Genomic DNA, 13571 nt, shown 5'->3' on the forward strand with positions numbered 1-13571 from the left:
TCGCGATCGGCTTCCCGCAGAAAGTGGGCGGGGCCTCCGTCGCTCGGTGCGCGCGCCGCGGGGAGGCGTTGCCGAGGGTGTAGAGGGAAGGGGCGTGGCCGCGCGCGGACGGCCGTTGGCAGGGTGGTCCCGCCCCGGATGTCGCGCGTCGCGGATTAGGCGGCGGCGATTGGTCGGAGCGGCGCGGGGGGCGGGGCGGAAGGTTCTGGAGGGGGCTGGCGGGCTCTGGAAGCTTCCGCCGGACGGGTATATAGAGTCCGGGACGGGGCGGCGGCGAAGCCGGGGTACGGCGACAGCTAGGCGGCGGGCCGTAGGTGGGGGCTATGGGCAAGGACTATTATCAGACGCTGGGCCTGGCCCGCGGCGCTTCGGACGAGGAAATCAAGCGGGCTTACCGCCGCCAGGCGCTGCGCTACCACCCAGACAAGAACAAGGAGCCCGGCGCCGAGGAGAAGTTCAAGGAGATCGCCGAGGCCTACGACGTGCTCAGCGACCCGCGCAAGCGCGAGATCTTCGACCGCTACGGGGAAGAAGGTACGTGCGCGCGCGGCTAGGGGCGCGCCCCCGCCGTTTGACAGGAAGGGAAACCGAGGCCCGGTGGCCAGGCTATGGCATCCCGGGGGGACGCCCGGGTCCCGGTGGGCGAGCAGCCCCCGCCCTCTGGCCACGCGGGTCTCCGCCCTCGGATTGGCGGCCGCCAGAAGGGAGGAGGAGTCCTGGCCGCTGTGCTTGTCCAGAAGCTTCTAGCATGTCTGGGGCTGCCCCTCCCTAGGCACCTCCGCCCACGTCCCCTAGCAGCCCCTGGGGTGCGGATGCGGACGGAAAGGGGGACAGGCTTAGCCAGGCCGGTGGCGCTACGGCCCCAGGGTTCCGGGGCTCACCTGGGCCGAGGTGGCAGGCGCCGGCGTCCGGGGGCGCAGGGCGGAGCCTCTGGCTGCGCGCCGGGCACGACCTGCAAGAGGCGAGCCCGCGATGAGCGCGCAGATTAGCGGCGGCCTCGCCGCGGGGCCCCGGTGAGGGCGGGGTGAGGTAATCCCTGTGAAGTGCTTACCTAGCTTGGTGCCAGGCACGTAGATGGCAGCGCGCGCCGGGGCGGCCCGGGCCCCTCCGGGCGGCAGAGGGAAGCCGCCTTGTTGTCCAGTTGCCGGTCGATGACTCACGCTACCTCCTGGGCTGGGTCTTAAGAAACGAAGCGGCTTTTTATGTAAGGATGGTGGCAGTTAGCGTCAGGGTGTGAGACTTTGGAAAGCTGCGTTTATTGTCTTGCCTTTCCTTCTGTTCTTCGCACTCCACCGGCCCTACGGGGGTTCTAAGGGCGGACCCTGGATCCTGCCTCGTTCATCTGATCTCTTAATGCAGCTTTTGTAGGTGTTCACATCCATGCAGGGAGGGTAGGCCAGCAGTGGGGTGGCCCCTAGAGAGGGCGCTTGGGCCCCTTGCCACCGTCCTGGCACCCCGAAGTGCCTCGAGGGCGGCGGTAGCACCCTGGGGTTCTTCCTTGATCTGTGACAAGCTAACCCCGCCCCCCCCCCATGGCTCCCAAACTCTTTTCCCTTAGCGAAAGGTCCTAGAGGGAGAGAGGCTCCCTGCCAACCATCTGATTCCTTCTGATCTTGCCTCTCAGGCCTTAAGGGTGGTGGCCCCAGTGGCGGCACCAGCGGTGGTGCGAACGGTACCTCTTTCAGCTACACGTTCCATGGAGACCCCCACGCCATGTTTGCTGAGTTCTTCGGTGGCCGGAACCCCTTTGACAACTTCTTCGGGCAGCGGAACGGGGAGGAGGGCATGGACATTGACGACCCGTTCTCCAGCCTGCCCATGGGTATGGGCGGCTTCACCAACCTGAACTTTGGCCGCTCCCGTCCCGCCCAGGAGCCCACCCGGAAGAAGCAAGATCCCCCCGTCACACATGACCTCAGGGTCTCGCTCGAAGAGATCTACAGCGGCTGCACCAAGAAGATGAAGATCTCCCATAAGCGGCTAAACCCCGACGGAAAGAGCGTCCGCAACGAAGACAAGATCTTGACCATCGAAGTAAAGCGGGGATGGAAAGAAGGGACCAAAATCACCTTCCCCAAGGAAGGTGACCAGACCTCCAACAACATTCCAGCCGACATCGTCTTTGTTTTAAAGGACAAGCCCCACAATATCTTTAAGAGAGACGGCTCTGACGTCATTTACCCAGCCAGGGTCAGCCTTCGGGAGGTAGGGCGCTCAGTTGGGTAGTAACATGTGGAGGGGGATGGCTGGGTTTTGAAGCTGTTCAATATTTACTCAACATGGGGCACCTGGGAGGCTCAGTTGGCTAAGTGTCCGACTTTGGCTCAGGTCATGATCTCACGGTTTGTGGGTTTGAGCCCTGCATCGGGCTTTGTGCTGACAGCTCAGAGCCTGGAGCCTGCTTCAGATTCTGCATCTCCCTCTCTCTCTTTGGCCCTCCCCTGCTCAACGCTGTCTCTTGCTGCCTCTCTCTCTCTCTCTCTGTCTCTGTCTCTCTCAGAAATAAATAAAAAACATTAAAGAACATATATACTCAACAGATGTTTCTGCGCCCTGGGAGGCTAGGGCTCTTTTTCCGGGGCTCCCCTGCCCGTGACCTGTGTAGATCCAGGGACCTTGGTCTTGGCGACAAGGACCTGATGGCGCTTACCCTGCATCAAACAGCGTCTGGGCTGGAGTAGAGTTTCCTGAGCTGCCTTCCATCTAACGTTACCTCTTTGCTCTCCCAAGGCTCTGTGTGGCTGCACCGTGAACGTACCCACTCTGGACGGCAGGACCATCCCCGTTGTGTTCAAGGATGTCATCAGGCCTGGCATGCGGCGGAAAGTTCCTGGAGAAGGCCTCCCCCTCCCCAAAACACCCGAGAAACGCGGGGACCTCATTATCGAGTTCGAAGTGATCTTCCCGGAAAGGATTCCCCAGACGTCGAGAACCGTACTGGAGCAGGTTCTGCCCATATAGTCACCGGGGCGCTGAGGACTGACCAGGGACCTTTCCAGAGCTCAAGGATTTCCAGACTGTTCCACCAGCTGTGGGCCCGTGAGAGGGCGGGAGGGCCCAGGGAGGGCTTTCGTACTGCTGAATGTTTCCCAGAGAATATATTACAATCTTTCAAAGTCGTGCACTAGACTTCAGTGGTTTTTCCAGGGCTAGGGCGGCAGGGGGTGGGGACAGCAGGAAGAGGCATTCCCGGCTGTCCCGCTGGGCCCTGCAGCCCTCCTGGGACGGGCCCACACCCTCCTCCAGGCCCTGCCTCTGGGCGAGAGGCAGACCTGCAGTGGCTGGACTCGATCGGCCCGGAGCCCCTTTGCTTGCGGCCGTAATGTGGTATCGACCTTCCGCTGCGGTTCCCAGACCCTGTGCACTCCTCAGATTTGTCGTGTGATCGGTTCGTGTTTTACTCTGTATTTGTCTCCCACATCGTGCTGGGCCTCTGAAGAATCCTGTTTTCTCTTTGGCTACATCTCAAATTGAGAACTGACCTAGACCAGTTTTGCGAAACTGCCGGGCCGCCAGCCGCCAGCAATACCTCCTGCTTGGCAGGACCGAGGGCGCCGGCCTCGTGGGTGAGCTGCACAGACGCTTCTTCCTGGAGGGTCTGGGGCCCTGGACAGAGCCGGGGACCCTCTCGACCCCTGGCTCCGAGGCCAAGTGCACTCGCTTAAGGGTCACACTCTTGATTTTTCCTTTGTTTCTGTAAGGCAATCTTTGGCACACCTGGGGCTTACCAGTGACCCAGGTAATTTTGTGTTTAACGGACTCTGGACTCTTTCAAAAGGATCTGATCCTTTTGATTTTGCACAGCCCTAGCTATAATCCCTTTTGATAAAAGGGTCTTTGCTTCTGATTGCAGGAGCACCGTGGAACGTTTGTAAATGTGTTTTTATACTTCTGTGTAACGTCGGTGTGCACGCCCAGGAAACCGGGCCCCGGCAGCTGCCGCGCTCTGTTCGGGGCCGTGACGGGCCATGCCGAAATTCCGAAGGGACCTGGGGCTTCAGGGAGGGCGGGGGGTAGGGTGGGGAGGGAACGAAGTGTCTGTTCCCCGCAGGCCAGTCTGGTGCTCAGACCTTTAGACTCATTGTATGTTGCCACTGCCAACACGAGACCAAAGCGTGTGACTTGTCAATGTGCCGCACGACAGCATTAAAGACCGATGCTAAACCTCAGGGGAGCGGTCCTGCGACTCTGTTTGAGGGCTCTGCTGGCTGGGGCTGGGGCGGTGGCTGGGCGTCCCTCGGCGCAGTCAGGGCGGGAGGCACGCATCCTCTTCCTGGAGGGAGAGGCATCTACCTGCCGGGCAGCGTGCAGACCAAAGCGTGTCCGTTCACACAGACTCGACCCAGGCCTCCGAAGAGCCCAGGGGATTCAGAGCTTGTTTTGTGCAGGTTGGGCCTGAAGTCAGGCAGCTCCCTTTCCAGGGTTCCAGGCAGGGCCGGGCCGCCGGGGCCAAGGGCGCCCCTCTCTTGCTAGAACAGGCTGAGTGTCAGGCAGGCCCCGGCCAACCCAGACTGGAATTCCGGCCGAGGGCCGAGAAGACCCGCTTCCTGCCCGGGCCTCGGGGGCGGGGGCCCCTGAAGTTGCTCTGGCTTTGTTACTCTTTTTAAGAAGGAATGGGGTTTATAGCACAGTAAGTAATCACAGAGGCTCAAAGCAACGGGATTGCTACTTGGTTACAAATTGTCTTAAAGTGAAAAACAGTGTTTAAAATCAAGCAAGGAGTGGCTTTCCCTTCCTACTGAAACAACGTGACCACTGGGGGCGGGTGGGGGCCTGGGCGCCCAGGAGAAGTTTCTGGGAGCGATGGGAATGTTCCAGGTCTCCTTTGATGGCCCTGCTTTAAGATTCGCCAGCCTAAAGTCAGTCTCTCCGTTGTTCCAGTCACGTTTCAAGGGCCCGGCCACACATAGTGGCAGGTGCCGGACAGCAGAAATCAGAGGGGTCGCCCCCCCCAACTCCGAGAGCCCAGAGGAAGGCGCCGTCCTTTCCTTTGCGAGGCGACTCTGCACGTCAGAGCCACAAGGGATCTTATCACAAGAGATGTTTACTGAGCTACCTCAGGCTCCAGGATGACATTTCCCGCAGAATTGGCTGTGGCCTCAAGCCATCCCTGCGCCCCTGTCACCGTTAGGTAGCAGGTCCCTGCGACCTTCGTGACAAAGTCACCCACACAAAAAGTGTGCACAGCCTCAAAGCGCACACAGTTCTGGGAACTTCCAGAAATTACCCCCCAGCGCAGTGGGATTCTTTAGGGACCTGTTTGTGGTGAAAAAGACAAAAAGGTCGGGGGGGAGGGGGAGGGACAGCAAGTGGGGCCCTCTGACACTGCATTGTTTTGCCCCTGGGACTGGCGTGTGTGTGTGTGTGTGTGTGTGTGTGTGTGTGTGTGTGTGTGTCTCCAGGGGTGGTCGGGGCATCTGCCAGAAGACCCCTCCCTCACTTCTTGGCTTCCCTTTAGGGGCTTTGTTGTACTTTCCCACGCGGACTCGGCATGTTCCAGAACGTCCGTGTCTGTGCGCGTGAACTTTCCCTTAACCCACCGGCCCAGCGGGCACTTTAACAGCACAAAACTCAAACTGCACGTCTGGCCCTCAGACAGAAGCGGAGTCCCTCCCTCCCCCGGGCCTGCGGTCCCCTTCGCTGCTGACCCTGTACAGACCAGCCGCGACATCACCAGAGCTTTCCCTTTAGAAAAAGAAGAAAAAGGACTTTTGTGCGTGTGCATTCTCTCGAGAGGCTGTTCACAGACTCATAATTTCTAAAGTTTCAGTTTGTTTTTGGCTATGGGATCACAGTCCTGAACTCCTGAGGGGACAGAATGAAAATCCAGCCCTCCGCCCTGCTCTTCAAGTCCACCCCCAACGAAGGTCCCCAGTTTCTCAGGTACCTTCCCTGAGAGGCTGCACAGATCAATTTTTCTTTTCTTTTCTTTTTTTTTATGTTTATTTTTGAGAGACAGAGCATGAGCAGGGGAGGGGCAGAGAGAGAGGGAGACACAGGATCTGAAGCAGGTTCCAGGCTCTGAGTTGTCAGCACAGAGCCCGACCCGGGGCTTGAACCTAGGAACTGTGAGATCATGACCTGAGATAAGTTGGGATGCTTAGCCGACTGAGCCACCCAGGCGCCCCTAATTTTTTTTCCTATACAAATGGTGTATACTGTGCGCTTGGCGTATGGTGGGAATAAAGAGCTTCCTCATTCCTGTAATTGTGCACCTTTGCTCTGCCAGGACTACCTCGCTGGGTGTGAAGATCCAGATCGGTATGGGGTGGCCCCTACCCCTCCCTAGCATTGTTCTTGCTTTCAGAAATGAGTCCCAGGACAACCACTTGCTAGCTGTGTGACCTTGGTCAAGTGACCTAGCCTCTCTGTTCCTCAGTTTCTTCAACTGTAAAATGGGTGTAATAATAGTACCTCTTCTAGGATTCTAAGGGTTTTCTGGAAATGCAGATCTATACCCACAGGCACACGCACGGACCCAGCATAGGATAAGCATCATATGAGGGGTGCCTGGGGGGCTCAGTCGGCTGAGCGGCAGACTTCGGCTCAAGTCATGATCTCATGGTTCATGGGTTCGAGCCCCACGTCGGGCTCTGTGCTGACAGCTCAGAGCCTGGAGCCTGTTTCAGATTCTGTGTCTCCCTCTCCCTCTGACCCTCCCCTGCTCACACTGTCTCTCTCTCTCTCTCTCTCAGAAATAAATAAAACATTTAAAAAATAGTAATAAAATAAAATAAAACTTTCTTTTTTTTTAAGTAGGCTCTACATCCAACATTGGGCTTGAACTGACAGCCCACAGAGATCATGAGTCACACGCTCTACTGACTGAGCCAGCCAGGCGCCACATGTCCCACGTCTTTAGTATTATTCTCATTAGTTACTAATTATTGAAGTACACAGCATAGCACCTGAGACAGAATAAGTATTGTTCACACAATCAACATTTATTGATCACCTACTGTGGACCCAGCCCCTGTGCTTAAGGCTGGGGGACACAACAGTGAACCAAACTGGCAAAAATTCCTGCCCTTAGCAGAGCTAACGGTTGAGTGGGGTAGAAAGAACGTATGGATAAATAAATAAAACATCTAATGTACTAGATAGTGGGGAGAATGATTGCAGAAATATAAAACACGGGGGTAGAGAGTTGGGGGGATTTTTTTAGACAACATGGTTAGTGAACCCCTCCTCGAGAAGGGGATATTTGAGCGAAGACTTGAAGGAGGTAACTTCTTCAGGTGGATATGGAGGGAAGGGTGTTCTAGGCAGAGGGAGCAGCCTGTGCAAAGGCCCTGAGGCATGAGTGTGCCTGAGCTATTTAAAGAACATCCAGGAGCCCAGTGAGGCTGGAGCAGAGTAAATGAGGGGTGAGTGACAGGAAGCGACAGCAGGGGGTGACGAAGCAGATGGTGCTGGACCTAGCAGGCCACTGAGAGGACTTCAGCGTTTCCTCTGAGTGAAGTAGGAACTTGCAAGCATTTTGGTTTCTGCTTTGTCTTAATTCTCCTCTGTTGGGGTGGGGGGTGGGGAGTGTCATTCGATTGTATAACTTCAAGTCCCTGAGACAGATCATGGGTCTCTTGAAACGTCAGCGCACCAACCTTTTCGTCTGAAAATAGCACAACGCAACCAATAAGTATCCATGTTTTGTATTAAAATCTAGTCCTTAAGGTACATGTACTCATGTTCCCTCCCACGGACCTGAGAATGCTCTCCTGGTCTGCTGATTCCACACTTGCCTGAGAAGGGGTGGAGGTGGGGCGTCCGATTTCTGAGCTCTCACACTGTGACTGTCCGGTCAGACATCTTCCCTCTTGGTCATGAAAGCAGGAGAGACAACCCCGAGAAAGATCCACGAGTTCCCCCCACCCCCCACCCCGGAGAACCACCCTAGTTTCCTCGACGTCACAAACCAGGCCCTAATAATCGGTCCCTCGCCAGTGCTCACAGCAGTGCCTGGCCAAGAGCTCCCCTCTGAGCGTTTGTCGAGTGAGTCACTGAGCGACAAACGGATTCGGACAAGAGGACTGGCCACATCTCTCCTGTGACCAGTCAAGTTAGGGCGTGTGCAGAAGGACAACCCGGCCCTGGGGTCTGCTGGCGGTTACCCCTGGGAGGGGGCCCCGGGGCCCCACTTCCTCCCGCTGCCGCCTGGTAGAAGTGGATGTTCTCTTGGGCTCCAGGAAAGCCCTTCTTTCCTGGGGCCCTTTACCCACTTCATGGTTCACAGCTTAGTCATTGGGCACAGTTCCTAAGTGCCAGGTCAACGCTAGGCTCTCGGAGACTCACTCGGCGGCCCTGCAGGGGTGAGGTGGGAGGGGTCTTCAGGACGCTCACCATCTCAGAAGTGCAAACCTAACCAAAGCAGAAGGCTTAGGTTCCCAGGGCTGTGTGACAAGGTCCCACAGACCAGCGGGCTGGAAACAGTAATTCATTGCTTCACGGTGCAGGCCACGGGCTGAAACCAAGGTGTGGGCAAGGTTCGCTCCTTCTGGAGGAATCTGTCCCGCGCCTCGCCGCCCCGGTCTCCGCTCCCCCCTCACAGGGCCCCCCTCCCCCTGCCCGTCTCTGGGGGGTCCTCTCTTCTGTGTCCTCTCTTGTCTCCTGAGGTTGCTTGTTGGCTTGAGCGCCCACCCTAATCCAGGCGGATCTCATTTCAAGATCCTTCACTTAATCACCTCTGCAAAGACCCCATCCCCAATTAGGCCACACTGACAATTTCAGAGACGTGGACACATCTTTGGGAGGCCGCCATTCAGCCCATTACACTGGGCAAGGCACTTCCGGTCACCGGAGAGCTTGGAGGGAAGAGGCCTGGCCCTGGGGGCCCAGGCCCAGGGATGGGGACTTTGTCGGAGCCGCAGGATGGGCCTTGGGAGCCGAAGCCCCCCCCACCTTGGGTCTCTTAGGCGCAGGGAGGCGTGTGGCCTGACAAAGGCTGGGCTGAGAAGCCTGAGGCCCTGAGGCCTGGGGCGCCTGGGGCAGGGAGTAGGCGAGAGGAGGGCGGGGCCTGGCAGGGGTGGGACCGGCCGGGGGCCAGAGCCCTGCAGAGGCAGGCCTTGTGCCTGAGGCAGAAGGGAAGCCAGTTGAAAGAGTCTGAGTCAGGAGGGACACGGCGTGGTTTGCCTCTGCAGGAAGCCCGAGGGGGGGCCCCGGGGGNCAACGCCTTGGGAAGGCATTGGTGGACACCACCGTGGCAGGGCCGGACTCCAGGCAAAGGGTGTTTTGCGGGCAGACGGCCCTTTGGTGGGGGGTCTTCAGCAGAGGAGGGGCCGGAGCTGACTAAGGAGCTCACGGGCGCCCTCTGGCTGTTGCCGGGGTTGCGGGCCTGGGGACGGAGAGAGGACGGCGCTGGGGGAGATGCCGGAAGTCAGCTGCTGGGGGCGCTGCACCAGGCAGGGGCCGCGGCGGCGGCGGCGGCGGGGGAATTTCCAGAGGTGCGTTTCTGAGAGAGCACTGCCCCTGGCCCTCCAGAAAACAGCCCTGCTTCCGCGTTCTACCACGACTTCCTCGGAGCCAGCAGCAAAGGGCAGGTGCTCGCGCGGAGTCGGAGACCCGGGGACCGAGGACCCAGCCTGGTAAGGGCCACCTCCTTTGCTTCCCCTCCAGGCGCGTCCCACTGAGACCACCCCTGCCAGGCTGATAGGGGGACGCCAAGCACAGGCCACCAAGAGCCAGCCGATCAAACTCCGAGATCACTCTGGCCAGCGCACTGGCCCTCCTGGGTCCTCCCTGTCCCCCGTGGCCCAGAGTCAGGCCCCACCCACCCAGAGGGGCGGGTCTTGGGTCTGAATGCACCACAGCCGTGAGTGACTGACGTTCAGCTTTGGCCTAGTGGCTCCCCCTCTCTGAGCCTCAGTCTCCTCCTCTGTAGAATAGGGGTGATATCCAGCGGGATTCATGAAAAGCAGACAGCACATGTCCTGGCTTATAATAAGAACTTAAAGGTGTCTATTTCCATCATGTTTCTATATGAGCATTCACTGAGCATTTACGACCTGCCCAATACGACTGTAGGCACTTGACACAGAAGAGCTCATTTTATCCTAACATAATTTTTTAAAGAAAAATTCAAATTTTATTTCTTTATTTATTTTTGTGTCTTCATTTATTTATTTATAGTTTGTTAAGTTGGTTTCCATATAACACCCAGTGCTCATCCTCACAAGTGCCCAACCCCATGCCCATCACCCCCCCACACACCCATCAGTCCTCAGTTTGTTCTCAGCATTCAAGAGTCTCTTACGGTTTGCCTCTCTCCCTCTCCCCCACTATTTCCCCCCTTCTTCTCCCACACGGTCCTCCGTTAAGTTCCTCCTAATCCTCCTATACGTGTAAACATATTTATCCTAACATAATTGTAACAACTTTAGGAGGTGGGTCCTATTATTATCCCCATTTTACAGAGGAGGAGACTGAGGCACACAGGGCGGAGGGGCTTGCCTAGGGTCACACAGCTGGTGAGCAGTACAGGTGATGGAGAAAAAAAGAAGACTGTATCCTTCTCCACACTCTGAAATGGACTAGAGATGGAATAAAAGACATAGGCAGGGGCGCCTGGGTGGCTTCGTCGGTTAAGCGACCGACTTTCGCTTAGGTCATGATCTCACGATTCGTGGGTTCGAGCCCCATGTCAGGCTCTGTGCTGACTGCCAGCTCAGAGCCAGGAGCCTGTTTCAGTCTGTGACTCCCTCTCTCTCTGACCCTCCCCTGCTCACGCTGTCTCTCTCTCTCTCTCCTAGAAATAAATTTAAAAAATTTAAAAAAAAAAGAGTTTTCGCAGCTAAATTTCAGAGTCTGTATCTCCCTCTCTCCCTGACCCTCCCCTGCTCACGCTGTCTCTCTCTCTCTCTCTCTCCTAGAAATAAATTTTAAAAATTAAAAAAAAAAGAGTTTTCGCAGCTAAATTTCAGAGTCTGTGTCTCCCTCTCTCTCTGACCCTCCCCTGCTCATGCTGTCTCTCTCTCTCTCCTAGAAATAAAAAAAAAAAAAAAAAAAGACACAGGCAGAGCAAAACCACAGAATGAATAGAAGATATAGAAGAAAGACTTTGTGATTTAAGAGAAGAGCCTCCTTAATGAAATGTCACAGGGGCGAACCACAAGCGGATAAGGCTGTTGTATCGCAGCTCGGAATTTTCTTCCACGAAAGGATATAATGGGTGACGCGAATCATCACACGGCAGAATGGGAGAATATGTTTGCAATGCCTAATACTGTCCCCACCTCATAGGGCTGTTAGGAGAGTTCAATGGCTCCATAAATTTAAAGTTCTTAGAACAGTGCCTGGCACGTAGGAAGCTTTATCTAAACATTATCTATCCTTATAAAGCTGTCAAGTACTCAATAATTCAGTGTTGCCCAGGAGGGCTACACAAGCACATATGTCATTTTAATGTTTATGTATGTATTTTGAGAGAGAGAGAGAGAGGGAGAGAATGCACGCAAGTGGGAGAGTGGCTGAGGGAGAGAAAGCGTCTTAAGCAGGCTCCTCACTGTCAACACAGAGCTGGACTTGGGGTTCAGGCCATGAGATCATGATCTGGGCCGAAATCCAGAGTTGGAGGCTTAACCGACTGACCCACCCAGGCACCTGTGTAATTTTAAATTGTCTAGTAGCCACATTAAAATAGTAAAAACGGGGTTCCTGGGTGGCTCAGTCAGTTAAGTGTCCAACTTCTGCTCAGGTCATGATCTCACAGTTCGCAAGTCAGAGTCCCACGTCGGGCTCTGTGCTGACAGCTTAGAGCTTGGAGTCTGATTCTGCGTCTCCCTCTCTCTGTCCCTCCCCCACTTATGCTCTCTCTCTCTGTCTTTCTCTCTCTCTTAAAAGCAAATAAACATTAAACAATTTTGTTAAAATAGTAAAAAGAAACAGGTGAAAGTAATTTGAGTAGTACATTTTATGTAGCCCAATACATCCACATTATTATATTAGCACATGTAGTCAGAATAAAAATGAATTAATGAGATTAATCACATCTTTTCTTTGTACTAAGTTTTAGAAATCTGGTGTGTATTTTATACTTACGGCACATCTCAATTTGCATTTGCCATGTTTCAAGTGCTCATAACTACACGTGGAGAGCGGAGAGTTCATGTAGGACCGATCAGATTGGACAGTGCAGAGCTTGACTCTATGAGGAGCACATGCAAATCAACAAGTAAAAGACAGCAACCCAAATGCAAACAGGGCAAGGAATATGAACAGGCAACTTACAAAAGAAGAGAAACTGAAGGCGATCAAGCAAATGAGGAGATGCTCAAAGTGATTCAAAATCAGAGAAATGTGAAAGACGGCAATGGTGGCATCACTTGACATTGAGACAGAGTGGCAAAAATCAGAAGCTGGATAAGGCTAACAGCTGGCGGAAGTGTGGGCTCGTGGGACCTTCTGCACTGCCAGGGGATGTGACTGGGGGCAGCTCGTCCAGGAGGCCACATAGCAATGGATTGTGCCCTGTGATATAGCATATCTGCAACCTGGTCTCTCTCCTAGGGAGATTCTCAGCAGGTCTCTGAGGGCACATGTCCAAGGCTGCAGTGCTGGGAGCTGGAGGCTGCCCGATGTCCATCCCTGGAGGACAGAGTCATAAGACCTGAGGGACGCATCTGTGGAGCATCAAGGAGAAATCAGAAGAAAACAGATTCAAGAGATTGGTGATACAGGGGCACCTGGGTGGCTCAGTCAGTTAAGCGGCCGACTTCGGCTCAGGTCATGATCTCGCGGTTCGTGGGTTCAAGCCCCGTGTAGGGCTCTGTGCTGACAGCCAGCTCAGAGCCGGGAGCCTGTATCCGATTCTGTGTCTCCCTTTCTCTCTGACCCTCCCCTGCTCATGCTGTCTCTCTCTCTCACTCTCAGAAATAAGTAAAACATTTAAAAAGAAATTTTTTTTAAAGAGATTGGCAATACAGATGGATACTTAAGTCTTACTGCCAGACAAGCAAGCAAGCAATACAGTGCTACCTGGAAAAGGAAAGTAAGAAGCCAAATAGAACACTCACATAAACCACGGCACATTTTCAAGGAAACACACAAACAGAAAGGTGCATGTTGAGCTCACAGCAGTATTGCACCAGAGATAGGAGGGAATGGGAATTGGGGGGGGGGGGGGGTATTTTCCCCCAATGTTAATTTGGAAATTTTCAAAAGTATAGAAAACTCACAAGAAGGGGCACCTGGGTGGCTCAGTCAGTTAAGCATCTGATGTTTGGTTTCAGCTCAGAGCATGATCTCAAGGTTCGTGAGTTCAAGCCCCCAGTCAGGTTGTGTGCTAACAGTGCGTAGCCTGCTTGGGACTCTCTCTCTCTCTCTCTCTCTCTCTCTCTCTCTCTCTCTCCCTTTCTGCCCCCCCGCTCCCGCTCGCTCTTTCTCTCTCTCTCAAAATAAATAAATAAGCTTAAAAAAAAAAAAAAAGGAGGGGCGCCTGGGTGGCTCAGTCAGTTGGGCATCTGACTTCAGCTCAGGTCATGATCTTCTGGTTCGTGGGTTCGAGCCCTGAGTCGGGCTCTGTGCTGACAGCTAGGAGCCTGCTTCAGATTCTGTCTCCCTCTCTCTCTCAGCCTCTTCCC

General features: G+C 54.9%; 2 protein-coding genes across 2 annotated transcripts in view; both read left to right on the top strand.

Annotated features, from left to right (window-relative positions):
• Nucleotides 1–247: 247 nt before the first annotated feature.
• DNAJB1 (DnaJ heat shock protein family (Hsp40) member B1) lies at nt 248–4169 on the top strand. The gene is made up of 3 exons (XM_077765343.1): nt 248–534; nt 1625–2205; nt 2731–4169. The coding sequence occupies exons 1-3, from the start codon at nt 324–326 to the stop codon at nt 2959–2961; spliced, it is 1023 nt and encodes a 340-aa protein (XP_077621469.1). The 5' UTR covers nt 248–323; the 3' UTR covers nt 2962–4169.
• A 5250-nt stretch (nt 4170–9419) lies between these two features.
• Nucleotides 9420–13571, top strand: part of GIPC1 (GIPC PDZ domain containing family member 1) — a 17127-nt gene continuing 12975 nt past the window's right edge. Inside the window, exon 1 of the mRNA XM_077765383.1 lies at nt 9420–9578. The gene's annotated coding sequence lies outside the window, so the exon portion shown is untranslated. The remainder of the gene's footprint in view (nt 9579–13571) is intronic.

The sequence above is a fragment of the Crocuta crocuta genome, unplaced genomic scaffold (genome assembly GCF_008692635.1).
Source record: "Crocuta crocuta isolate KB4526 unplaced genomic scaffold, BGI_CrCroc_1.0 scaffold693, whole genome shotgun sequence".
Taxonomy (NCBI): domain Eukaryota; kingdom Metazoa; phylum Chordata; class Mammalia; order Carnivora; family Hyaenidae; genus Crocuta; species Crocuta crocuta.